The sequence below is a fragment of the Rhinopithecus roxellana genome, chromosome 20 (genome assembly GCF_007565055.1).
Source record: "Rhinopithecus roxellana isolate Shanxi Qingling chromosome 20, ASM756505v1, whole genome shotgun sequence".
NCBI classification, from domain to species: domain Eukaryota; kingdom Metazoa; phylum Chordata; class Mammalia; order Primates; family Cercopithecidae; genus Rhinopithecus; species Rhinopithecus roxellana.
In genome coordinates, this window is record NC_044568.1 from 73,934,161 (window position 1) to 73,959,664 (window position 25,504).

Here is a 25,504-nt window from a genome sequence, read left to right on the forward strand (position 1 = left end):
CCTGTTGTCATGTCCCCCTTTGACCCCTTCACTACTTTTTAAAAAATGAGTTGCCAACGTTTTAATAAATGTCACATAAAAATCTGGATTCCCAGCTTCTTTTTCAAAAAACTTTGTTTGAAGGCCCGCCATGGCAGCTCATACTTGTCATCCTAGCACTTTGGGAAACAGGCAGGAGGATTGCTTCAGGCCAGGAGTTCAAGACCAGCCTGGGCAATGTAGTGAGTGAGAGACCCATCTCTACTAAAATAAAACATTAGCTGGGTGTGGGGGGCGCACACCAGCAGTCCCAGCTACTCAGGAGGCTGATGGCAGGATCACTTGAGCCCAGGAATTGGAGGCTGCAGTGAGCTATGATCACACCACTGCACTCCAGCCTGGGAAACAAAGTGAGACCCTGTTTCAGAAATAAGTAGCTCTGGGAGGCCAAGGCAGGTGGATCACTTGAGGTCGGGATTTTGAGACCAGCCTGGCCAACATGGCAAAACCCCATCTCTACTAAAAATAGAAAAATTAGCTGGTGGTGGCGCACGCCTGTAGTCCCAGCTACTGGGGTGGCTGAGGCACAAGTATTGCTTGAACCTGGGAGGTGGAGGTTACTGTGAACCAAGATCACGCTGCTGCATTCCAGCCTGGGTGACAGAGTGAGACTCCATCTCAATCAATCAATCACTCTAACATTCTATATCGTGACTGTGGTGGTGGTTACACAATACACATTTGTTTAAAATTAATGGAGCAGTAAAATGGATAAATTTTACTGCATATGCCTCAGTAATCCTAAACTTCAACAATAACACAACGAAAGATCTGGAAACAGGGGCTCTTGCTTTCCTTCAAGGCAACAATCTGCCAGATCTAAGTAGCGGCTGGCTCTGCAAGTGGGGCAGTCACATTTCACTGCCCCTGTCCTTCACAGGTGTCGTGTGATTGACACTACTACTTCTGTCCTAGTTAAGGGAAACTTATTTTATGGAACCAGCTCCTGTAGGCATGTAAGTTGCCCTACAGGAAAAAAAAAAAAAAAAAAAGTGTGTTGGAGCCGGGTGCGGTGGCTTATGCCTGTAATCCCAGCACTTTGGGAGGCTGATGCAGCCAGGTCACTTGAGGTCAGGAGTTTGAGACCAGCCTGGCCAACATGATGAAACCCCGTCTCTACTGAAAATACAAAAACTAGCCAGACATGGTAGTAGTCACCCAGCTACTCAGGAGGCAGAAGCAGGAGAACTGCCTGAATCTGGGAGGCAGAGGTTGCAGTGAGCCGAGATCGCGCCACTGTACTCCAGGCTGGGCGAAAGAGTGAGACTTTGTCTCAAAAAAAAAAAAAAAAAGTGTGTTGGGCAAAAGCAGGATGGGGTGAGGGGCTTCTTTCCAGGTTGTAGAGAAGGGGAAAGAGAGAAGTGCATGTATCCTGAGAGGAGAGGACCCACCACTCAGCCTTCCCATGGTCCCTGGGAGATGCTGGGCATTGATGCCAGTCCTCCAAGACATGACTAAGAGCTGCCGGACCTTAGATGAGGACAAGGAGTCTCTTGGTGGGAACAAAGCAGTGAAGTGGGGACCCTAGAGGACATGGGCTCCCAGAAACCTTAGCCCAGCCTAAGACCCCAGAACTGGGGAGCCCAGGTAGGAGCTGATGTTAAATGTTTCCCCCACAAGCAGGTGGAACTAGGTCTGTATGTCAGGATTCAAGTTGTTAGAGACAAAGGCCTCTTTTTCCCTGCACCTGAGATGGGCAGAGGTTCCCACCTTTACCTGCTTTGTGTGGGTCAGTAATGGACATGCTGTCTGCTGGTGGTCTTAACTGAGTCTTCCCAAAGAGGCATGGCTGGGAATGGGCTTGACTTCCAGCCCTTGTTCACGTCTAATGACCCCTAAGCATGGGGAGGGTCAGTGACTGTCTGGGGCCTCACTCTTCCAACCATAATTTTTTTTTTTTTTTTTTGGAAACGGAGTCTCATTCTGTTGCCCAGGCTGGGGTGCAGTGGCACAATCTTGGCTCACTGCAACCTTTGCCTCCTGGGTTCAAGTGATTCTCGTGCCTCAGCCTCCCAAGTAGTTGGGATTACAGGCGACCGCCACCATGCCCAGCTAATTTTTGTATTTTTAGTAGAGACGGGGTTTTGCCATGTTGGCCAGACTGGTCTCAAACTCCTGACCTCAGGTGATCTGCCTGCCTCAGCCTCCCAAAGTGCTGGGATTACAGGTGTGAGCCACCGTGCCCGACCTCCAACCATAAAGCTAAAAGGGACATGTGTGGCTTACTGATGTCTTGAGGGCTAATTGTTCCTGAAGGTGGGAATAACCCATTTCAATTAAAATTGTCTAAAAATAAAAAGTAGGCTGGGAGTGGTAGCTCATGTCACCTTGGGAGTCCAGACTGGGAGGACTGTTTGAACTCAGTAGTTTGAGGCCAGCCTGAGCAACATAGTAAGATACCCATCTCTACAAAAAAGTTAAAAATTAGCTGGGCATGGTGGCAGAAGCCTGTAAGTCCCACCTACCAGGGAGGCTGAGGCAAGAGGATCGCTTGAGCCCAGGAGTTCGAGACTGCAGTGAGCCAAGATTGCACCACTGCACTGCAGCCTGGGTAATAGAGTAAGACCTTGTCTCTAAAAACAAAGTTTTTAAAAAATAAAAAGTAACTTTTGAACATAATACAAGGAACACAATTGAATGGGGAAATATGTATGGCATAGTTACAACTAGCAAAATCCGATTTGTCCAAAATACATAGAGTTGACAAATTGTTGAGGGTTAGTATTTAGATCCCACTCGACAAGTAGTAAGAGTCCATTGATTCATTTGGAGAGTGAGGGTGAGCTCAGTCCTGTGCAGTGCTTTTCAGAGGGTCGTCCCGAGACCACCTCCATCAGGATCAGTGGCAGGCCTGGAAATGTTTACTTTAACAGGAGTCACAGGTGAAATGAAATTAATTTGTAAAGCACTTGGAATAGTGTCTGGCACATAAGTGCTACACTTTTTATTGTATTGTTTTACTTACTATTTTTATGTAAACAATTGAGGTTCCAACAGACCAGGCAATGAACCAGCCCCCAGAAAGGTATTCAGTAAACCACCACATGGAAGACAGTTCACCTTGACTAGTTGATGCAGTTTAGATCTGCGTCCCCACCCAAACCTCATGTTCAATTGTAATCTCATGTTCTATTGGATTACAATTGAACATGAGATTTGGGTGGGGACACAGATCCAAACCGTAAAACTAGTCAAGGTGAACATTGGGGCCTGGTGGGAGGTGATTGGATCATGGGGGCAGTGTGTGTGTGAGTGACAGAGTCTCGCACTGTCGCCCAGGCTGGAGTGCAGTGGCGTGATCTTGGCTTACTGCAACCTCCGCTTCCCCAGTTCAAGTGACTCTCCTTCCTCGGCCTCCTCAGTTGAGATTACAGGCACCCACCAACACACCCCCAGCTAATTTTATTATTCTTTGTTTTGGCCAGACGGCAGTTGATTCTTGTTCCCCAGGGTAGACTGCAATGGTGCAATCTCAACTCGCTGCAACCTCCACCTCCCAGGTTCAAGTGATTCTCCTGCCTCAGCCTCCCAAGTAGCTGGGACTACAGGCATGCACCACCACGCCCAGCTAATTTTTGTATTTTTAGTAGAGACAGGGTTTCACCGTGTTGCCCAGGCTGATCTCGAACTCCTGACCTCAGGTGATCTGCCTGCCTTGGCTTCCCAAAGTGCTGGGATTACAGGTGTGAGCCACTGCACCAGGCCTCATTTTATGTATTTTAATTTTTTTTTTTTTTTTTTTTTGAGACGGAGTCTCGCTCTGTCGCCCAGGCTGGAGTGCAGTGGCCGGATCTCAGCTCACTGCAAGCTCCGCCTCCCGGGTTTACGCCATTCTCCTGCCTCAGCCTCCCGAGTAGCTGGGACTACAGGCGCCCGCCAGGTCGCCCGGCTAGTTTTTTGTATTTTTAGTAGAGACGGGGTTTCACCATGTTAGCCAGGATGGTCTCGATCTCCTGACCTCGTGATCCGCCCGTCTCGGCCTCCCAAAGTGCTGAGATTACAGGCTTGAGCCACCGCGCCCGGCCTTATGTATTTTTAGTAGAGATGGGGTTTCACTATTTTGGTCAGGCTAGTCTTGAAATCCTGACTTGGTGATCCGTCGATCTCAGCCTCCCAAAGTGCTGGGATGACAAGCATGAGCCACGGCGCCCGGCCTTTGGAGGCAGTTTCTAATGGTTTAGCACCATCCCTTTGGTGCTGCCTTCATGAGGTCTGGTTGTTTAAGTGTCTGGCACTCCCCATTCTCTCTCTTCTGCCCGCTCTGGTCATGTAAAACGTGCTTGCTTCCCCTTTGCCTTCCACCTTGATGGTAAGTTTCCTGAGGCCTCCCCAGAAGCAGAAGCTGCTATGCTTTCTGTACAGCCTGCAGAACCATGAGCCAATTAAGCCTCTCTATAAATTACCCAATCTCAGGGTGGGGTGCAGTGGCTCACACCTGTCATCTCAACACTTTGGGAGGCCAAGGCAGGTGGATCACCTGAGGTCAGGAGTTCGAGATCAGCCTGGCCAACGTGGCGAAACCCCTTCTCTACTAAAAAAAAAAAAAAAAAGAAAAACAAATTAGCTGGGCATGGTGGTGTGTGCCTGTAGTCCCAGCTACTTGGGAAGCTGAGTCTGGAGAATCATTTGAACCCAGGAGGTGGAGGCTGCAGTGAGCCGAGATCGCGCCACTGAACTCCTGCCTGGGTGACAGAGTAAGACTCCATTGCTCAAAAAATAAACAAACAAATAATCCAATCTCGGGTATTTCTGTATAGCAATGCAACAACGGACTAATACACTAGTGATAGAACCAAATGCAAACTCCCAACAATTTTTAGGCAATGCTGCACCCACTTAATCTAGTAGAACCAAAAGCTTCCACTGAAGGGGATGTGGAGGGGCTGGAACACTGAGGGTGATGTAACTCAGGCTTTCAGGAAAACAATCTGGCAGAAGGTCACAAGCTAAAAAACTTACCCCGGGGAATGAAGCACAGGAACTACCCCAAAGGAGAGAAAAGTACCCAAGATTCAGCATTCAGTACTGCTATTTACCAGCTCCAACTCCCACGCACCCCAAAGAGCCCAGCAACAGGAGACAGAGTCATTTGACCTAGTCATTCTCAAATTACGCCGGAGAGAGCTGTTCTGCCATTGAAATCAAATAATGACAATTTTCCTCCAGTCTTTTTTTTTCACAAAAGAAAAATCGCTATGTTGCCCAGGCTGATCTGAAAGTCCTGGGCTCAAGCAGTCCTCCCTGCTTAGCCTCCCAAAGTGCTAGGATTCCAGGAGGCATGAGCTGCCATGCCCGGCCTGCCTCCAGTCTGCAGAGAAATTAAAACGGATAGAACGTTCCCAGTTTTAAGTTTCATTTAAATTTCCTCCGAAGTGTTGTTACACCTTTGCTTATCCCTGAGGGGCAGTATATTAATAGGCCCCACCCATCCTACAGGCTTCCAGTCCCGTAGAGGCCAGAAAATGGGGTCTAGGGCCAGACCATTTGGGTGCAAATCATGACTCTGTCACTTACCAGCAGTGTAACCTTGGGTAAGTCTCTTCACCTCTAGGTACCTTGGATCTCAGTTTCTTTGCTTGTAAAATGAGTTTAATAGTACTTGTCTCACAGGGTGGTTGTGAAGATCAATTGACATACTAGTAGTATGAGAAGCATTTCTATTCTTTTTTTTTTTTTTTGAGATGGAGGCTCACTCTGTCACCCAGGCTGGAGTGCAGTGGCATGATCTCAGCTCACTGCAACCTCTGCCTCCTGGGTCCAAGTGATTCTCCTGCCCCAGCCTCTTGAGTAGCTAGGATGACAGGCACATGCCACCTAATTAGCACACACCCAGCTAATTCTTTATATTTTTGTTAGAGATAGGGTTTCACCATGTCGGTCAGGCTGGTCTCGAACTCCTGACCTCAAGTGATCTGCCCACCTGGCCTCCCAAATTGCTGGGAATACAGACATGGTGAGCCACCATGCCCAGCCTATTTTTATTGTTTGATTAAGGTCTCACTCTGTTCTCCAGGCTAGAGTGTGGTGGCATGACAAGGCTCACTGCAGCCTCAACCTTCCAGGCTCAAATGATCCTCCCACCTCAGCCTCCCAAACAGCTGGGACCACAGAAATGCACTACCATGCCTGGCCAATTTTTTTTCTTTTTTCTTTTTTTGAGATGGAATCCTGCTCTGTTGCTCAGGCTGGAGCACAATGGCATGATCTCTGCTCACTGCAACCTCCACCTCCTGGGTTCAAGTGATTCTCCTGCCTCAGCCTCCCGAGTAGTTGGGATTACAGACATGCACCACCACGCCCAGCTAATTTTTTGTATTTTTAGTACAGACAGGGTTTCGCCATGTTGGCCAGGCTGGTCTCGAACTACTGACCTCAGGGGATCCACCCTGTTTGGCCTCCCAAAGTGCTGGGATTACAGTCTTGAGCCACTGCGCCCAGCCAATTTTTTTTTTTTTTTTTAATTTAATAGAGACAAGGTCCACTATATTGCCCAGGCTGGTCTCGAACTCCTGAGCGCAAGCAATCCTCCTGCCTCAGCCTCCCAAAGTATTGGGATTATAGGTGTGAGCCACCTCACCCAGCCTGTATGGGAAGCATTTTGTAAATAAATATAAGCTGCTATCATCATCATTAGAATCTTATGTAACTTGTTTTTTGCCTTTATGCAGACCCTGACATGTAGTAATTTGAGGCTGCTGATGTCATTCTTAACGTGCCATCACCAAAAAGCATCACCACTTACCCTCTTGAACTGCTCGAGCTGCTCCGTGAGCTCCTCCACTGCCTGTGCGTGTTTCTGCCTCATCTCCTGGACCTGAGCCTCGTGGGACCGCGTCTCTTCATCCAGGGCCTTCTTCAGCACCGTCACCTCCTGCTCCCTCTTTGCCCTTGACAGGAAGAACACGGTGGATGGCAATTGGGTGGAGACAGAGGGTCATCTCAGTGCCGTGCAAAAGAATGAGAGCTCTTCCAGGACCCAGAGCTGCAATCCTCATCACCATCCCTCTCTAGCTGTGTGACCTTGGGTCACTCACCTAACATCTCTGAACCTAAAATTTCCTCAGCTGCAAAATGTGGAGCATATCACCTGCCTAGGCCATCTGTAATGACTGGCAAACAAATACACAAAGTAATGGACTTGAACGGATGTCTGTGAACTGCAAAATTTTGCTTAAATATTAATGTTGGCTCTTATTTATTGAGCAGTTACTATATGCCAGGCCCTGAGATAAGTTTTTTATATACGTCATCTAATCCTCAGAGCGACCCAAAGGGGCAGGTGTGTTATTATTTCCATTTTACAAATGAGGAAACTAAGGCTAAGAGAGGGTAAGCAGTTTTACCCATGGTGTCACAGCCATTGTATGATGGAGCCAAAATTGGAAGCTAAACCTTGACCTTGAGTCCATGGTTTTGTTTGTTTTTGAGACGGAGATTCACTCTTGTTGCCCAGGCTAGAGTACAATGGCACAATCTTGCTCACTGCAAACTCTACCTCCTGGGTTCAAGTGATTCTCCTGCCTCAGCCTCCTGAGTAGCCGGGATTACAGGCATGCAACGCCACGCTCAGGTAATTTTTGGATTTATAGTAGAGACAGGGTTTCACCATGTTGGCCAGGCTGGTTTTGAACTCCTGACCTCACCTGTCTTTGGTCCCCCAAAGTGCTGAGATTATAGGCATGAGCCCCACCTGAAAGGTGATTTTTTTAATGTCTGTTTTTCTATAGTTTTCAAATTGTTCTCTGAGTATATCCAAGCTTTCCAATGAGGATGGTTTTGCATGCAGCCTGACACAGAGTCATAAACTTTCTGAAAACAGTATCAGATGTTGTTTTGCAATTTGTAAATCTTTTTTAGTTCATCAGCTATTATTAGTGTTAGTGTATTTTATGTGTGGCCCAAGACAAATCTTTTTCCTCCAGTGTGGCCAAGGGAAGCCAGAAGATTGTACATCCCTGGTATATACTGCTCTCCTGATGAGAAATAAGATGATGAGGGCCGGGTGCAGTGGCTCACACATGTAATACCAGCAGTTTGGGAGACTGAAGTGGGTGGATCACTTGAGGCCAGGAGTTCAAGTCCAGCCTGGGCAACATGGTGAAACTCTATCTCTACTAAAAACACAAAAATTAGCTGGGCATGGTGGCACACACCTGTAAGCCCAGCTACTCAGGAGGCTGAGGCATGAGAATCACTTGAATCTCAGAGGTGGAGGTTGCAGTGAGCCAAGACGGCACAACTGCACTCCAGCCTAGGCAACAAAGCCAGACTGCCTCAAAAAAAAAAAAAAAAAAGAAAAAGAAAAAGAAAAGAAAAGAAACAACCATGCTTCTACAAGTTACAGCAAACTGCAGCCAGGAAGGTAAATGCACAGGGGCTGAGAAATTCTGTGATGCAGGGTTTGCTTTGGGTTTGTCCCCTCTCCTGCCTCCATCCCGTTGGTGCAGTGGGACAGCAGGATGGTGGGGTTGATGGGTCCTCACCTGAGCTCCTGCTGAGTGGCCGTGCTGTCCAGCGTGTCTTCCAGCTCTGTCTTCAGGGCCTCCAGCTCCTCACCCAGGTCTCGCTTCTGCTTTTCAGCCTTGTTCCTGGCGGCCCGCTCCGAGTCCAGGTCCTCCTGGAGGTCTGAGATGTGGCCCTCCAGCTCCCGGATCTTCTTTAGGGCATTGTTCTTCTGAGCGATTTCATCATCAAGCCTTCCAGGGACAGACCCACCAGAATGAACCCCCAGCGGCCTTGGTTTCCTGTCTTACAGTGTGGCCAAAAATTGTTTTCTGGGACCAAACACTTATGTTGCAGAGACATCAAACACCTTCTATCCATGTCCCCAGGACTGCTGCTTGATATGCCAGACTACTTGAGATTAACACAGGACCTGAGTGCCAAGGTCTGACATCAAAACAGATTGTATATGTGCATGGGTGTGTGTACGTGTGTATGTACGTGTGTGCATGTGTGTGCAAGAATGCAAAGCATTGGCCCCAGACTGGCAAGGTACCTGGTCACAGTAGGGACTGTGTAGATGCTTTCTGAATGTCGGACAGTTATTCTTCCCTGGCAACTGTCCTTTCTGCATTTCCTCAGTGACTGAGTACCCACCCCACACACAGCACTTGGCCAGCCACTGCTTACGGGAGATATTCAGACTGGGGCTGTGCATCTGGTGGAGGTGGTGACCACAGATCAAGGTGGGCTGCAAGAAGTGCTGTTAAATGGCAGAACGCTGCAGGAGAGGCAAGCACTTTGATTTTACTGTACTTGAAGGGGCAGCAACGAGAGAGAAAGTGAAATAGTTGGGTTGGGGTGAGACTGCAGAGGGTGGGTGGGCTCTGAGGGTGAGGCTAAGGAAACTGGCTTTCCCCTAATAAGCCAGTGAAATTAGGTTTTTGTTTTGTTGTTGTTATTGTTGTTTTGAGACAGGGTCTTGCTCTGTTTCCCAGGCTGGAGTGCAGTGGCATGATCATAGCTCACTTTAGTCTCAACCTCCTGGGCTCAAGTGATCCTCCCAACTCAGCCTCCTGAGTAGCTGGGACTATAGGCACACACCACCATGCCTGGCTCATTTTTTAACTTTTGGTAGACATGGGGTCTTGCTGTGTTGCCCATGTTGGTCTCAAACTGCTGGCCTCAAGCAATCCTTCCACCTCGGCTTCCCAAAGTGCTGAGATTACAGGCATGAGCCTCTGCATCCAGCCAGCAAAGTTTTGTGAGCAGGTTCATGCCCCAGAGGGATGTTTTCCCTTCATCACCCTAGCACTGTCAACGCAGCGCAAGTTGGACGACAAAAGAGCCGGACCAGGGTATCAATCAGAAAGCTTTGAGGCTTAAATCCCAGCTCTGCCTCTTACAAGCAATGACATTGCTCCTGTTCTGTTACCCCTAGGAGGCTCAGCTTCCTCCTCAAAGACACCGGCAGTACACCTGGCCAGGTGTCTGCAAAGGTATTGCTTGAAAAGAACTTAGTACAGAGTGAGCAGGTAAATAATCATTCACAGTGGCTGCTGCAGTATCAGCATTCGTGTAAAGCCAGCTAAGAGCCAGGAAGAGGGAAAAACCAGAGGAAACGGGTGGGGGCACATTTAGAAGGACTGGCAGAATCCGAAGGTTGCTGCTCGCTGTGGGTGAGCAAAAGCAAAGGAGGAGATTGGTGTTTGCAAAAAGGAGGGCCCTTAGAGGGAGGGGCTGGGGAAAGGAAAGTCATCCCCGCCTTAGACATGGGTGTTTGAGACGCTCATGGAAATTGACTCATTGGGCAATCGGAAATTCAGAACTGGGGTCTAGATGAGAAAAGCCTGTATGTTGAAGAGGCGGCAGCAACACCGCGGGAGTAGGTGAGATCAACTGCAAAGAGACTATGTGTTTGTAGGGGAAAGAAGCAAGTCGAAGGTGAGGATCTGGGGGAGTGAACAGGGTCAGGGAGGCTCATGGGAGGCCTGGCCTGGGAAACAAAGTGCATGCCAAGGGCCTGGGGCCACCTTGACCAAGACAGCCACTGCGAATGAGCAGGGGCCCACGGGACACACGAACACACAGCAAATGCCCCTTGCCAGCCCCGCTACCTGGCCAGGGCCGCCTGCAGCTCCTCCTCCTTCTTGGCCAGCTGCATCTTGAGCTCTGCGATCTGTGCCTGGAGGTCAGCGATCTGCTCGTGGTAGTCGCTGGCATCACCCTCCAGCTTCCGTTTCAGCTTCTCCAGCTCCTGCCGGCTCTTCTCTTCCTTCTTTAGCCGCACTGCAAAAGCCGAGGTGCTTTTCAGGAGGGGGAGGCCCCAGAGAGATGCCCGGAAATGAGCCTTCCTGCCCAGGCATTTTACACGGAGGAAATTCACATATTCCCCCATCAGTAACCGTCATAGCCACGGCCTGGACCATTATCTCCTGATGAAGAGCACCTTTTGTCATATCATTATCATTATTATTATTATTATTATTATTTGAGACAGAGTTTTGCTCTTTTGGCCTGGGGTGGAGTTCAATGGTACAGTCTCTGTACACGACAACCACCACCTTCCAGGTTCAAGAGATTCTCCTGCCTCAGCCTCCCGAGTGGCTGGGATTACAGGCGCCCGCCACCACGCCTGGCTCATTTTTGTATTTTGAGACAGGGTTTTGCCATGTTAGCCAGGCTGGTCTCCAACTCCTGACCTCATGATCTGCCCGCCTTGGCCTCCCAAAGTGCTGCAATTACAGGTGTAAACCACCGCACTCGGCCCTTTTATCATATTATTAGTGTGTGTGTTGACTGAGGGTGATTCCAAGAGGTAGGATAGAGTTTCACTCAATGGGATGATCTGCCATCCTCAAATTTCCTTTCTGATTTTCCTGCTTTTAAAAATACCCATTCAAAGCCAGGCATACTGGTTCATGCCTATAATCCCAGCACTTTGGGAGGCCAAGGTGGGAGGACTGCTTGGGCCCAGGAGTTTGAGACCAGACTGAGCATCATAGTGAAACCCCATCTCTACAAAAAGAAAAAATAAAAAAATCAGCTGGGTGTGGTGGTGCACGCCTGTAGTCTCAGCTACGCAGGAGGACTGCTTGAGCTTAGGAGTTTCGGGCTGCAGTGAGCCATGATTACACCACTGCACTGCAGCCTGGGTGACAGAGCAAGACCTCATCTCTAAAACAAAAAATAGCAAAATAAAATAAAAATAAACGTCTTGGTAGCTGGTTTACCTTCCAGTTCTGAAATCATAGATTCATGCTTGTTTTTCAGCTTGGTAAGATTCTTGGCCTTTTCTTCCTCTTCTGCAAGATTGGTCGTTAAGTCACTGATCCTCTCTTCGAGGAGTTTTCGTTCCTTTTTGGAGAAAGAGAAAGAGATATCTTTAGCATTTTTCTTTTCTCTAGAATCTATGTTTCACTTTTAGTAATTTCCCATGTAAACAACTGAAAGAAAAACCCACATTATAACAAAATACAACTATAGCTTTAAATGGTAAAGAGAAGTCCCTTAACAATTTCCAAAAATTATCCATTTCTCATCTCATGCCAGTCTGTCCCTCACATTGTATGGTCAGCTAAAGGTACCCTCCTTCCATTCCTGCCACTGGCCAGCTCTTCCCTGCCCCAGGGCCTTTGCACAGTGCGCCAACCAGCTGAGATGCTCTTCCACTCCCCTCTAACTGCTCCTTCATCTTTAAGTTTCTGCTTAAATGTCACCTCCTCCAGGACACCTTCCCTGAATACCCTTCCTCTATCCCCCACTGCCCTTTCCTTTTCCCTTTTTCCTTTCCTTCTTTTTTTTTTTTTTTTTTTTTGAGACAGAGTCTTACTCTGTCACCCAGGCTGGAGTGCAGTGGCGCTATCTCAGCTCACTGCAACCTCTGCCTCCCAGGTTCAAGTGATTCTCCTGCCTCAGCCTCCCGAGTAGCTGGGACTACAGGCATCCGCCAACACACCCGACTAATTTTTTGTATTTTTAGCAGAGATGGGGTTTCACCGTGTTGACCAGGCTGGTCTCCAACTCCTGACTTCAGGTAATCCACCCGCCTCAGCCTCCCAAAGTGCTGGGATTGCAGGCCTGAGCCACCGCCCCCGGCCTGCCGCACTTTTATAATATGGTGCACGTTTCCTTCGGAGCCCTGATCACCATAGTAAATGATGGTTATTTGCCATCTCACTGGAGGATAAGCCCCATGAGGGCAGGGTCCTCCTTCCCCATGCATACCTGCATCGAACACAGAGCCTGACTCACAGTAGGGGCCAAGTTGACATCCAGCTCAAAGAAGTAAAAGCAGGTCACCCTCGTGGGGCTGGTTAGTGACGACTGACTAGGGTGACCAGCTTGTCCTGGTTTTCTAAGGGCTTTTCTGCTTTGAGAACTGAAAGTTCCAAATTCCCCAAATCTCCCTGATCCTGGTAAGCCTGTTGTTTTTAATGCAGAGACTTGATTCCGCTTTTTTTTTTTTTTTTTTCTTCTGAGACAGAATCATTCTCTCACCCAGGCTGCAGTGCAGTGGCACAATCTCAGTTCTCTGCAACCTCTGCCTCCCGGGTTCAAGTGATTCTCCTGCCTCAGCCTCCCAAGTAGCTGGGATTACAGGCACCGGCCACCATGCCTGGCTAATTTTTGTATTTTTAGTAGAGATGGAGTTTCACCCTGTTGGCCAGGCTACTCTCAAACTCCTGACTTCAAGTGATCCACCTACCTCAGCCTCCCAAAGTGCTGGGATTCTAGTCATGAGCCACCGCACCCAGCCGCTACTCACTTTTGACAATTTATTGTTCTGATCATCCATGACCAGGATCTCATCCTCCAGTTTCTTGATCTTGGCCTCCGCCGTTACCTTCTCAAGTTGCAGCTTTTGCCTGGCAGCTTCCTCCTCCTCTAGCTGCTCTTCAAGGTCCTTTGTTGTGGAGGGAAAAGAGTGACAGCTTTGGTTATAACAAATTTACTCTCATGGTGATCTGGAGACTAGTGAATGCAGGGGTAGGCCTGATGATGCCCAGAACTCTGCAGCCTCCTAAAAGGAAGAAATAAAGGCCTGGTCACAGTGGCTCACGCCTGTCATCCCAGCACTTCCGGAGGCCGAGGTGGGTGGATCACTTGAGGTCAGGAGTTCAAGACCAGCCTGGCCAACATGGCGAAACCCTGTCTCAAAATACAAAAATGAGCCAGGCATGGTGGTGGGCTCCTGTAATCCCAGCTACTCGGGAGGCTGAGGCAGGAGAATCGCTTGAACCCGGGAGGCAGAGGTTGCAGTGAGCTGAGATTGCACCACTTCACTCTAGCCTAGGCAACAGAGTGAGATTCCGTCTCAAAAAAACAAAACAAAACAAAAAAAACCTGGGTAAGCTCCTCTGCTTCGTGGAACCTCAATCTCCTCATCTATAAAATGGGCACAGTAGGTACCACGGTGGTTTTAAAATCGATCCACAAATTCTTTGCTACTCCAAAAAGGTGAAGCCTAATTCTCCTCCCCTTGAGTGAGGGTTAGATTTGCTTCTAACAACAACAACAACAACAAATCAGGAGGAAGTGATGGAATGTAACTTCAGAGATTAAGCTATAAAAGGTATTGTGGCTTCCTTTCTCCTCTCTCTCAGATCACTCCTTCTGGGGGAACTCTGCTGCCATGTTGGAAGGACACTCAAGCAGCCCTGAGGCAAGGCCTTCATGGTAAGGAACTGAGGCCTCCTGCCAACAGCTGTGTGAATGAGCCACGTGAATCCTCCAGCCCCACATGAGCCTTCAGCCTCAGCCAACACCTTGACTGCAACCTCATGTCAGACCCTAAGCCAGAACCGCTCACCTAAGCCACATCCAAATTCCTGGCTATGCAAGATAAACACTTTTTATTTCTAGCTGCTGAGTGTGGCATGTTTTGTTATGTAGCAATAGCTAATAAATATAATTATCCTTCACTCAGGCTTGCTGTTAGGAGAAAAGGGGTTAGCACATGCAATGCAGGGCAGTAGAACAGAGTGGGCTCGCTGCGTTCAAGTCCCAACCCCAGCTGTGTGGCCTTGATCAGATGACTGACCCTCACCAAGCCTCTGTCTCATTGTCTGTCCCAGCAGGGACACGTATCCCTGGATGCCCTCCACAGGCCTGCAGTGAGGGTCAAGTGATTTGCCTACCTACCATGGGCTGCCCCTGTGACAGCTTACCAGCATCTGCTGGGCCATCTTCTTCCTTTCAGCCTGTAGCTGCTGGCCCCTGTCTTCCTCCTCTTCCAGGCGGGCCTCCATCTCATGCAGTATCTCCTCCAGCTCCTGTTTCTTGGCCGCCAGCCGCACCCGCATCTCCTCAGCCTCTGCATACAGCTCTGTCTCTGCCTGCAGCTGTTCCTGTAGCAGGTTCTTCTCCTCGGCCAGCTGCACACAGAGGGTGGGGAGGAGGCGGGTGAGCCCCATGGGGCCAAGTCCTGCTCCCCGGTGGCCCCAGCCACGCATCCATACAGGTACCTGTGAGTGCTTCTGCTCCAGCTCCTTAAGCTCAGTCTCTGCCTTCTGCTGCCGCTCCTTGGTCTTCTGCAGTTCATCCTCCTTGGCCTGCATCTCCTCCTCCTGCCGTGTCACCTGCAGCAGTGGCTTCACCTGCACACACACAGTCAGCCTGTCATTTGTTTTTGTGGCAAAGGGATATGTTGTCATCATAAATTTGATGGGTGGTTCAGAGCCAGGGACGATGTCGCCCCCACCGATCCCCACTAGGGGATACTGTCTGGAGACACTGGTGGTTGTCACAACTGCGGTGGGGGGTGGCTGTGGCATCCAGTGGGTAGAGGCCAGGGATGCTGCTGAACACCATACAGTATGCAGGACAGCCCCCACAACAGAGAATTAGTCACCCCAAAATAGCAACAGTGGCAAGATTGAGGAACTCTAAATCAGAGCACCGGAAAAGGTGCAAAGTGAAAGGAAAAAGTCTCATCTTCCCCACTTGAGAACCATCCCAACAGAGAACTACTGCTGAAAACGGCTATTTCCTTCCAAGGACAAAAGGGAAAAGAAAAAATCTTTCATATCCCACCCACCTCCCTGTCAAAAGTCATTACTAACATTGTTTACATTTCCTTCCTGGCTCTTTTTCTATGTGTAAAAAACAGACTTAAGACCATGCTGCTTTTATTATTTAAAATTATATGATACAGACAGGCACAGTGGTGCATGCCTGTAATCCCAGCACTTTGGGAGACCGAGGCAGGTGCTTGAGCCCAGGAGTTTGAGACCAGCCTGAGCAACATCATGAGACCCCATCTCTACAAAGAAAAGTAGCCAAGCATGGTGGTGTGTGCCTGTAGTCCCAGCTACTGAGGGGGCTGAGGTAGGAAGATCGCCTGAACCCTGGAGGTTGAGGCTACAGTGAGCCATGATTGTGCCACTGGACTCCAGCCTGGGTGACAGAGTGAGACCCTGTCTCCACAAATAAAATTTTAAAAAAATTATATTTATCACCCCATGCTGTTACATCATTCTTACAACTTTACACAGCCATGTTTTTAAGTTAATTTATTTATTAAGAGATGGTCTTGTTCTGTCACGTAGGCTGGAATGCAGTGACACAATCAGAGTTCACTGCAGCCTTGAACTTCTGGCCTCAAGCGATCCTCCCACCCCAGCTCCAGAGTAGCTGGGACTACAGGCACATGCCACAGTGTGCAGCTAGAGAGCTAGGTAGATGTCATTTTTTTTTTTTTTTTTAGCAGACCTATTCAGTATCCAAGCCATCATTTTAATAGCTGAAAACATTCCATTGATGGATGAACCATTATTGAACTCATCATTCAGCTAGGACTGGACACTGAAATTCTGTTATTGTAAATAAGGCCATAATGAATGCCCTTAACTCTTTCTTTTCTTTTCTTTTCTTTTCTCTCTTTTTTTTTTCAGTTGGAGTCTCGCTCTGTCACCCAGGCTGGAGTGCAGTGGCACCATCTTGAGATCTTAGCTCACTGCAACCTCTGCCTCCTGGGTTCAAGTGATTCTCCTGCCTCAACCTTCCGAGTAGCTGAGATTACAGGTGCCCACCACCACACCTGGCTAATTTTTGTATTTTTAGTAGAGACGGGGTTTCACCATGTTGGCCAGGCTGGTTTTGAACTCCTAAACCCATGTGATCCTCCCGCCTTGGCCTCCCAAAGTGCTGGGATTACAGGTGTGAGCCACCACACCTGGCTAAGATGATTTTCTTAGGATAGTTTTTCAGAATTTGGTTCAGTGGGGATGAACATTTCCAAAAAGCAGCAAAGTCTCAATCTGTCACCCCGGCTGGAGTGCAGGCACGATCTCGGCTCGCTGCAACCTCTGTCTCCTGGGTTTAAGAGATTCTCCTGCCTCAGCCTCCTGAGTAGCCAGGATTACGGGTGCCTGCCACCATGTCCAGCTAATTTTTGTATTTTTAGTAGAGACAGGGTTTTGCCATGTTGGCCAGGCTGGTCTCGATCTCCTGACTGCAAGTAATCCACGTCCCTGGGCCTCCCAAAGTGCTGGGATTACAGGCATGAGCCGCCGTCCCCGGCAGCATTCTTGAAACATCAAAATTACAGAACTGGAGAACAGAGTGGTTTCCAGGGCTACGGAGGAAGTGGGCGTGGCCATACATGGGCCACATGAGGGATTCCAGTGCTGATGGAAATATGAATACTTTGTGTTAGGGTCCTGGCTATAGCCTGTGTACCAAAGGACAGGGCCTCCTCGGGCCAGAGAACCTCCAAGGCGCAAGGTCTGAGTTCAAGCCCTCCATTCCGCACCCACTTGTGACCACCTCCTTTCCCAAATGTGGAGGCTCCAGAGTGAAGAGCCAGGGCTGGGGGCCCCTGGGAAGGGGGCTGGGGCAGAGCACTCACTTTGGTGAAAAGCCTCCACCACTGCCAGTTCCGCAGCTTGAGGTAGGCGGCGCAGTTCCTCTGAATCACCTTCATGGCGGTCAGCTGCTGCTGCCTCTTAGCAAAAGCCCTAGGGAGGGGGGAAGAGAAGGTGGGGTGGGGGGTCATGAAGCCTCACCCTGCTGTCCACAGAGCCTTGCCCGGAAGCATCCCCAACCTGCACAGGGACATGCCCCATTCTCCCTAGCTCAGGTTCTTCCAGAAACCCTGTGTGACACATGTTTTGTCTGGCTGCAACCAACTTAAATCATCTATAGCCCAGAGCCCTTCTCAGTGGACAAGGAAGACCCAGGGCTCACAACATGCCCTGGGCTTAGCTGAGATCCAAACACCACTCAGAAAATGCATCTATGTGCATCATTCCTAATGGGGCTTCTGTACACCCTGGCTGCACTAGCTATTTCTGTTTTTTCTTTTTACTTTTTTTGAGATAGGGTTTCACTCATTGCTGCCCAGGCTGGAGTGCAGTAGCATGATCTCAGCTCACTGCAACCTCCACCTCTGGGGTTCAAGTGATTCTCCTGCTTCAGCCTCCCGAGTAGCTTGGATTACAGATGCCCACAACCATGCCTGGCTAATTTTTGTATTTCTAGTAGAGATTGGCCAGGCAGGTCTCAAACTCCTGACCCTCAGGTCATCCACCCACCTCAGCCTCCCAAAGTGCTGGGATTACAGGCAGGTGCCACTGTGCCCAGCCTGCACCAGCTGTTTCAGACAAACCTATTTATTTATTTATTTATTTATTTATTTATTTATTTATTTATTTATTTATTTTCAGAGACAGGGTCTGGCTCTGTGGCCCAGACTGGAGTGCAGTGGTGCGATGATGGCTCACTACAGCCTCAAATTCCTGGGCTCAAGTGATCCTCCTGCCTCAGCCTCCCAAGTAGTTGGGACTACACGCACATGCTACCATGCCCAGCTAATTTTTAAAGTTTTTTTTTTTTTTTTGTAGAGATAGGGGTCTCACCATGTTGCCCAGGCTGGTTTCAAACTCCTGGGCTCAAGCCATCCTCCTGCCTTGGCCTCCCAAAGTGCTGGGATGACAGGTGTCAGGTACCATACCCAGCCGTCAAACCTATTCTCTCCTGGGTTGTTTTAGGAATTTCAAACTGTGACCCTGAACAGCACTCTTCCCATTTAAGAGCTATCAGATTGAGAAACGACAGAACAGTGAACTTAATTCTGTCTTCCCTGCTTGGCTGGCATCTTAGACATGGGAAAACTTGAAGAATAAAATTGCCCCAGTCATCCTGGAACCAGGAAGGACAGCAAAGGGAATTTAGTAACGAAACTTGACAAGTTAGGTCTGTTGCGGAAGGACCAAGAGCTCCCAAATCTGGCCTTGACCACATCTTGGGTCCATGTGTCAATGAATGAACCTGACACGTCAGGGTCCTGCAGGCTAGGGTGTGGTCTCTGCCCAGTGACAACACACGCCCCAGATAGAGAGCGACTCCACCTGTTCCTGCAGTCCCTGGGGTGTGACTTTCACTGAGGAACCCGAGCCCTTCCCTGGCTCCCAGTCTTCACAGAACAGATGGGACACCACACCGTCTATAACCCTGCCTTATAAACCCCATGGGGACATGGGTATCTAGACACGGTCAAGTCCTCTTTCCTTGATGCTTTATCCAATTCTAACATTTCTAGGCCGGGCGCAGTGGGTCACGCCTATAATCCCAGCACTTTGGGATGCCAAGGCAGGTGGATCACTTGAAACCAGGAATTTGAGACCAGCCTGGCCAACACGGTGAAACCTCGTCTCTACTAAAAATACAAAAATTAGCCCAGTGTGGTGGCGGGCGCCTGTAATTCCAGTCACTCGGGAGGCTGAGACACAAGAACTGCTTGAGTCCAAGAGGCAGAGGTTGCAGTGAGTTAAGACTGCACCACTCCAGCCTGGGCGACAGAGAGAGAGAGAGAGACTCTGTCTCAAAAAGAAAGAAGGAAGGAAGGGAGGGAGGGAGGAAGGAAGGGAGGGAGGAAGGAAGGGAGGGAGGGGAGGGAAAAACAACAACCAGCATTTCTGACCTGAGAACCACACACTGTTCTAAGCTCTCGTCATGCATTATATCTTAGTGACACCTCATGAACAGCTCTCTAAGGTCAAAATGATTATGCTCAGTTTCCAGCTAAAAAAACTTGAAGCTCAGAGAGGTAGAGTAACTTGTCCAAGGTTCATCAGCAAAAACTGGGGCATCCAGGATGAGAACCGAGGTCTACAACTCATTCCCTTCCTGCACTCGTAACTGGTACATTTATTTAAAGTAGAAGCATTTCTTCCCCCTCAAGAAAAAACTGTCACTCAGTCAATGATGCATAGTAAACAGGTGGCCTCTTAAAATCACGGAATCAGAACAGAAAGGCCCCTGTTTGTGATTCGCGTTCGAGGTATTAGGATGCAGGAAAGCATCTTTACTTTCTGGCCAAGTAGCCACGACACATCGCCTGGAAGGCCATGATGACATCGGTGATCTTCAGATCTCGTTCCTCCTCCAGGTGGGCCAGGACCCCAGTTCGGAAGAAGATTTTGCTCTGCCCTATCCTGTATAAGTTGGGGTCAAGTTCCAGGGCTTTGATCTGCAAAAGGAAGGAAAAGAAGAGCTCCTGATTTCTGCTGTGCCATTTGGCCAGTGATGACATGGGTAAGAACGGTCCCGCCAAGAGCAGCAGGTGGCTTGCAGCCAGAGGTTGGGAGGTCTCTGGTGGACTTCTGGGCTCACCATGAGAATGCAGGCCTGCTTCCCGTCCATGAAGCCTTTGGGGATAGCATTCGCCGCCAGGATCTCGTAGCTTGAAACACAGAGCAGAAGTCACCCCGTGTACCTCCAGCATCCATTCCTCTGCCCAGTCCCGCTCACCCCCTGCCCTACCTGGGCCAGACCTTGGGACTTACCGTTGGCGGAACTCCTGGAAGACGATCCGGTTGGGGAAGCCCTGCCGGCAGATGCGAATGCCTTCCAGCACCCCATTGCACCGCAGCTGCTCCAGCACCAGGAACGCATCCAGCTTGCCAGACTGCAAAGGCCAGAGAGGGCAGTGGATCCCTGGGGCCAGGACCCACAGTGCAGCAAAGCCCCAAACCTCCTACCTGGATGACCCACCTGGCCAGGCCACGAGGGTACCAACAGAAGCACCCAGGGAGAGCTCAGCTGAGGGCCGAGGGGCAAAGCAGTGTCCCCTCTCTGGGTTTTCATCTCTTTGCTTTGGCACTGGCTGCCTCATGATCTCTTTGGTTCTTGATGACACTAGCATCGTCTGGCTGGAACTTGGGGCTTCCTCCTCATCACCTCCTCTCCCTCACTTCCTGTCCATCAGCAGTTTGATTGGTTCTAGCTCCCAAATATCTCCCAACCCTCCCAACTTCTCTTCACCACCATTGTCTCCACTATCTTCTCCTGCCTGGACAACCACAGAAACCACCCACCTGGTCTTCTCTCTCCAGTCTTGCCTCTCCCCTCAATCCCCTCATTCGCTTTCCTTTGTTCTTTTTGTTTTTTATTTTTTGAGATAGGGTCCCATTCTGTCACCCAGGCTGGAGTCCAGCGGCGCGATCATGGCTCACTGCAGCCTCAAACTCCTGGGCTCAAGTGATCCTCCCAAATCAGCCTCCCAAGTATTTGGGACCACAAGCATGTGCTACCATGCCTGGATAATTTTTTTAAAATGTTTTTGTAGATATAGGGTCTTGCTATGTTGCCCAGGCTAGCCTTGAACACCTGGTCTCAAGTGATCCTCCCACCTCAACCTCCCAAAGTGCTGGGATTACAGGCATGAGCCAGCATATGTCCAGTCCCCTCATTCACTTCCTAAAATGTAAATCTGACCATGCCATAGCCCTGCTTAAACACCCCCGGGCATCCCTAGAGAGAGAAGGCCAAGCTCCAGACAGAACACAAGGAGCACCACAATCTAGCCCCTGCCTACCCATTCAGCCTCATTCCTACCTCACACACCGTCTGATTCCTACCTCACGCCATCACACATCTGCAACATGAAATGACCTATGTAGGATTTTCTTTTTCTTTCTTTCTTTCTTTTTTTTAAAGATGGAGTCTCACTCTGCTGGCCAGGCTAGAACGCAGTGGTGCGATCTCAGCTCACTGCAGCCTCTGCCTCCTGCGTTCAAGAGATTTTTCTCAGCCTCCTGAGTAGCTGGGATTACAGGCATGAGTCACACGCCTGACACTATCTAGCATTTTCTTACCTAGATCCTTCATTTCTCACCTCCACACTCTTGCTTATCCTGGGCGCTCTGCAAGGGTGCCCTCCCCACCCTGCCTTCCATGTCACCACGTTGATGGCTACACATTCTTAAAGTTCAAGTTCACCAGAAGCTTTCTCTGAGTCCTGAGGCTGTGGGAGGAGCCCTGGCTTTTTGGTGTTCTCGTAATTGACCACATTCCATCACCATCATCGGCTGTGTGTTTACAGCTCCCCCGTACAGCACTAGTGGCATCTTGGAGGGATTCTGTGCGGGGGGTTGAGGGACGGTCCTGTGCATTGTACGATGCTTAGCGCATCCCTGCCCTCTACCCACTAGATGCTGACTAGCAGCCCCCTCCTGGTTGTGACAACCAAAAATGTCTGTAGACATGTCCACATAGAGGAGACAATCACCCAAGGTGAAGATGCCTGCCCCAGATTAAGAGAAACCCATAGGCAAGGACTAGAATTTTTCTCACACTGTCTCCCCAGCACCCGGCACAGGGAGGAGCCCAGTGAATACTTCCTGGGATAAAGAATGAATGAGTGACTGGATGTCCTGCACAGCAACTCCACAGCTGAAAAGTCTCTGGATGCGTCCTCCCTTCCTCCTTTGCCTCCAGGGATGGGGAATGGGTCTGAAATTCAGATAGCCTTCCCCGCATGGCAAATGGGGTCCTCGGGGTAGGTAGGGGCGGAGGGCGCCTGGGGGACGCTGTGACTGCTTGGGGGCAGCCCTGGCTTCTGGGAGCCCCAGGGTCTGGGCGGCGGGCCTCACCCTCTTCTCGTGGTTGGGGATGATGCAGCGTACGAAGTTGGGCGTGGTGTTGCGCAGCGTGGTCATCAGCTTGCCCAGCTGCTCCTTGTACAGCTGCCCCACTGTGCGGAACATGCCCTTCTTGGTCTTGGAGGCGCTGGGCAGCGAGCTCTCCGTCATCTTGGCCATCTGGTCCAGTCCCACAATGCGGTCCACTATGGGGCACAGCCAGGGTGGCATCAGCCTCTGGCCCACCCACTCCTAACTAGGCCAGAGGCCCAGACCCTGCCCCACCCACCAACCGGCCCACTCCAATCTTTCCTTCCATCACCAATGCCTCCTTCAGCAGTCAGGGTTTCCAAGTACTGTCTACTTGGGAAATCCTGAGAGCACCTGAGTGGCAGAAAGAACAAATTCCCTGTGATGGAGTCACGCTGACCTAGGAGTCAAGCCTGCTCTTGCTGTCCACTCACTGACTAGCCTTGGCTTGGCACCATCCTGTGCCTCAGTCTCCCTTTCTACAAAACGGAGGTAATAAAACTGTCTACCTTCTTGGGCAGGGATAAGAAAACAAGGCACAGAAGGCACTTATTCCCTGCCAGTCTCCAATCCTTCATCCACCAACAAATAGTTATTGAGGACCTGCTGTGCTCCAGGCCCTGGGGACACCGCCGTGAGCAAAAACAGACCCGGCCCCTCACCCCACTTATATCACAGGGAAGGAGACAGTGATCACATATGTTAAGTATGGAATATCTTGAGTAGTTAGGTGTGCTTAGAAAAATAAAAATAGGGTAAAGGAGAGAGAGAGAGAGTGATGAGGGTGCTCTCTTAGATTAGGAGGTGGTGTGGTAGGATTTGCTAAGTTGCATATTTGAACAGAAACCAGAAAGAAATGGGTGGGTAACAATGTAGGTATCCACAGAAGAAATATTCTGAGGCAGAAGATACAGCACACTCTCCAAGATAGAAGCCTGGCACATCAGTAAGTGCTCAACAAAAAGTAGGTATTATTATTATTATCATTATTTTATTGAGACAGAGTTTCACTCTTGTTGGCCAGGCTGGAGTGCAATGGCAAGATCTTGGCTCACTGCAAGCGCCGCCTCCCAGGTTCCAGCAATTCTCCTGCCTCAGCCTCCTGAGTTGCTGGGATTACAGGCATGCGCCACCACGCCTGGCTCATTTTTTTGTATTTTTAGTAGAGACGGAGTTTCTCCATGTCGGTCAGGCTGGTCTCAAACTCCTGACCTCAGTGAGTCCCCCGCCTCGGCCTCCCAAAGTGCTGGGATTACAGGCGTGAGCCACTGCGCCCAGCCATCATCATCATCATCATCATCGCCACCAAGGTTCTTTTTCTACCAGCCCAACAGATCCTGCACATGCCAAGCCCAACCCACAGGCCATGGACAGCACCATTTCTTCATCTTGGACTCAGTTAGATTCTGTGTAACAATCTCTTTTTTTTTGAGACAAAATCTCACTCTGTTGCCCAGCTGGAGAGCAGTGGCGTGATCTCAGCTCACTGCAACCTTCACCACCCAGGTTCAGGTGGTTCTCCTGCCTCAGCCTCCTGAGTAGCTGGGATTACAGGTACCCACCAGTACACCCGGCTAATTTTTTTTTTGTTTTTATTATTATTTTTTATTTTTAGTTTTATTTTTTCAAGACAGAGTCTTGCTCTTTTGCCCAGGCTGAAGTCCAGTGGTGCAATCTCAGCTCACTGCAACCTGCGCCTCCTGAGTTCAGGCAATTCTCCTGACTCAGCCTCCTCAGTAGTTGGGATTACAGGTGCCCACCACTACGCCCAGTTAGGTTTATGTATTTTTACTAGAGACAGGGTTTCACCACATTGGCCAGACTGGTCTCCAACTCTTGACCTCAAGTGATCCTCCCGCCTCGGCCTCCCAAAGTGCTGGGATTACAGGTGTGAGCCACTGCACGCAGCCTCATGCAACAATCTCTCTGCTTGTCTTTGAGAGTCTTATCTCTCCCACAAGACTGTGGGTCCCACAGGGGAGGGACTGCAGACTTCATCATGTTTCCTGGGGTGACACAGACCTGGGGTGCGATGCTGTTCCCTAGGTCCAGAGCCTGGCATACGGTTGGGGCACAGCTGGCCCCTCCTGGAGCCTTTTTTTAGCTTCAAACAAGGGAAGATCAGTCTTATAAGCCCCAGCCCCATGGGCCCTGTGCCAAGAACAAAACCTGCTGTGGACGCTGACAGCCAGGGACAAACAGCAAACCCCCTCCCCTCATCATCACTCCAGCAGCTCTTCCCAGGGATCATCTCCTCACTGGTTCTCAAAGGGAGCCGGAGTGTGGTCCCCAGACCAGCAGAATCACCTGGGATCAACGTTTTCAGGCCCGCCCCATCCCCGGCCCCAGACCTGCAGAATCAGATCTTAGGATAGGCCCAGCCATCTGAGTTTTTTTTTTTTTTTTTTTTTTTTGAGACGGAGTCTCGCGCTGTCGCCCAGGCTGGAGTGCAGTGGCCGGATCTCAGCTCACTGCAAGCTCCGCCTCTCGGGTTTACACCATTCTCCTGCCTCAGCCTCCCAAGTAGCTGGGACTACAGGCGCCCGCCAACTCGCCCGGCTAGTTTTTTGTATTTTTTAGTAGAGACGGGGTTTCGCCGTGTTAGCTAGGTTGGTCTCGATCTCCTGACCTCGCGATCCACCCGTCTCGGCCTCCCAAAGTGCTGGGATTACAGGCTTGAGCCACCGCGCCCGGCCAGCCATCTGAGTTTTAAAAAGCCCTCCAAAGAGGGCCAGGCGTGGTGGCTCATGCCTGTAATCCCAGCACTTTGGGAGGCTGAGGCGGGCAGATCACCTGAGGTCAGGAGTTCGAGACCAGCTTGGGCAACACACGGGAACCCCCATCTCTACTAAAAATACAAAAATTAGCCAGGCATGGTGGCATGTGCCTGTAATCCTAGCTACCCGGGGGACTGAGGCAGGAGAATCACTGGAACCAAGGAGGTAGACGCTGCAATGAGCCAAGATCGCACCAATGCACTCCAGCCTGGGTGACACAGCAAGACTCTGTCCCTAAATAAACAAATAAAGCCTTCTAGGGGGTCGTGATGCCTGCTTGAGTTTGAACACCACTGGTCTAATTTAACCCTCACAATACCCCAGTAGAGGTGGCAACTATTACTGTGTTTC

The 25,504-nt window shown here is 49.9% G+C and overlaps 2 protein-coding genes across 6 annotated transcripts in view; one reads left to right on the forward strand and one right to left on the reverse strand.

Moving 5' to 3' along the window:
• Positions 1-7,182, forward strand: part of NDE1 (nudE neurodevelopment protein 1) — an 83,769-nt gene extending 76,587 nt beyond the window's left edge. For both annotated transcript variants that reach the window (XR_004055522.1, XM_030925658.1), the window contains one exon: positions 6,708-7,182. Coding sequence is in view for 1 of the 2 variants with exons in the window: in XM_030925658.1 (XP_030781518.1) it covers positions 6,708-6,714 (7 nt within the window). In the remaining variant the exon portion in view is untranslated. The remainder of the gene's footprint in view (positions 1-6,707) is intronic.
• MYH11 (myosin heavy chain 11) overlaps positions 1-25,504 on the reverse strand; it is a 156,061-nt gene that overhangs the window by 24,355 nt on the left and 106,202 nt on the right. For all 4 annotated transcript variants that reach the window (XM_030925652.1, XM_030925654.1, XM_030925651.1 and 1 more), the window contains 12 exons: positions 22,359-22,552; positions 20,271-20,392; positions 20,098-20,167; positions 19,794-19,954; positions 17,333-17,441; positions 14,949-15,080; positions 14,652-14,858; positions 13,250-13,387; positions 11,715-11,838; positions 10,599-10,770; positions 8,523-8,735; positions 6,782-6,926 (listed from right to left, as the gene is read on the reverse strand). In XM_030925652.1, coding sequence (XP_030781512.1) covers positions 6,782-6,926; positions 8,523-8,735; positions 10,599-10,770; positions 11,715-11,838; positions 13,250-13,387; positions 14,652-14,858; positions 14,949-15,080; positions 17,333-17,441; positions 19,794-19,954; positions 20,098-20,167; positions 20,271-20,392; positions 22,359-22,552 — 1,787 coding nt within the window. The remainder of the gene's footprint in view (positions 1-6,781; positions 6,927-8,522; positions 8,736-10,598; positions 10,771-11,714; positions 11,839-13,249; positions 13,388-14,651; positions 14,859-14,948; positions 15,081-17,332; positions 17,442-19,793; positions 19,955-20,097; positions 20,168-20,270; positions 20,393-22,358; positions 22,553-25,504) is intronic.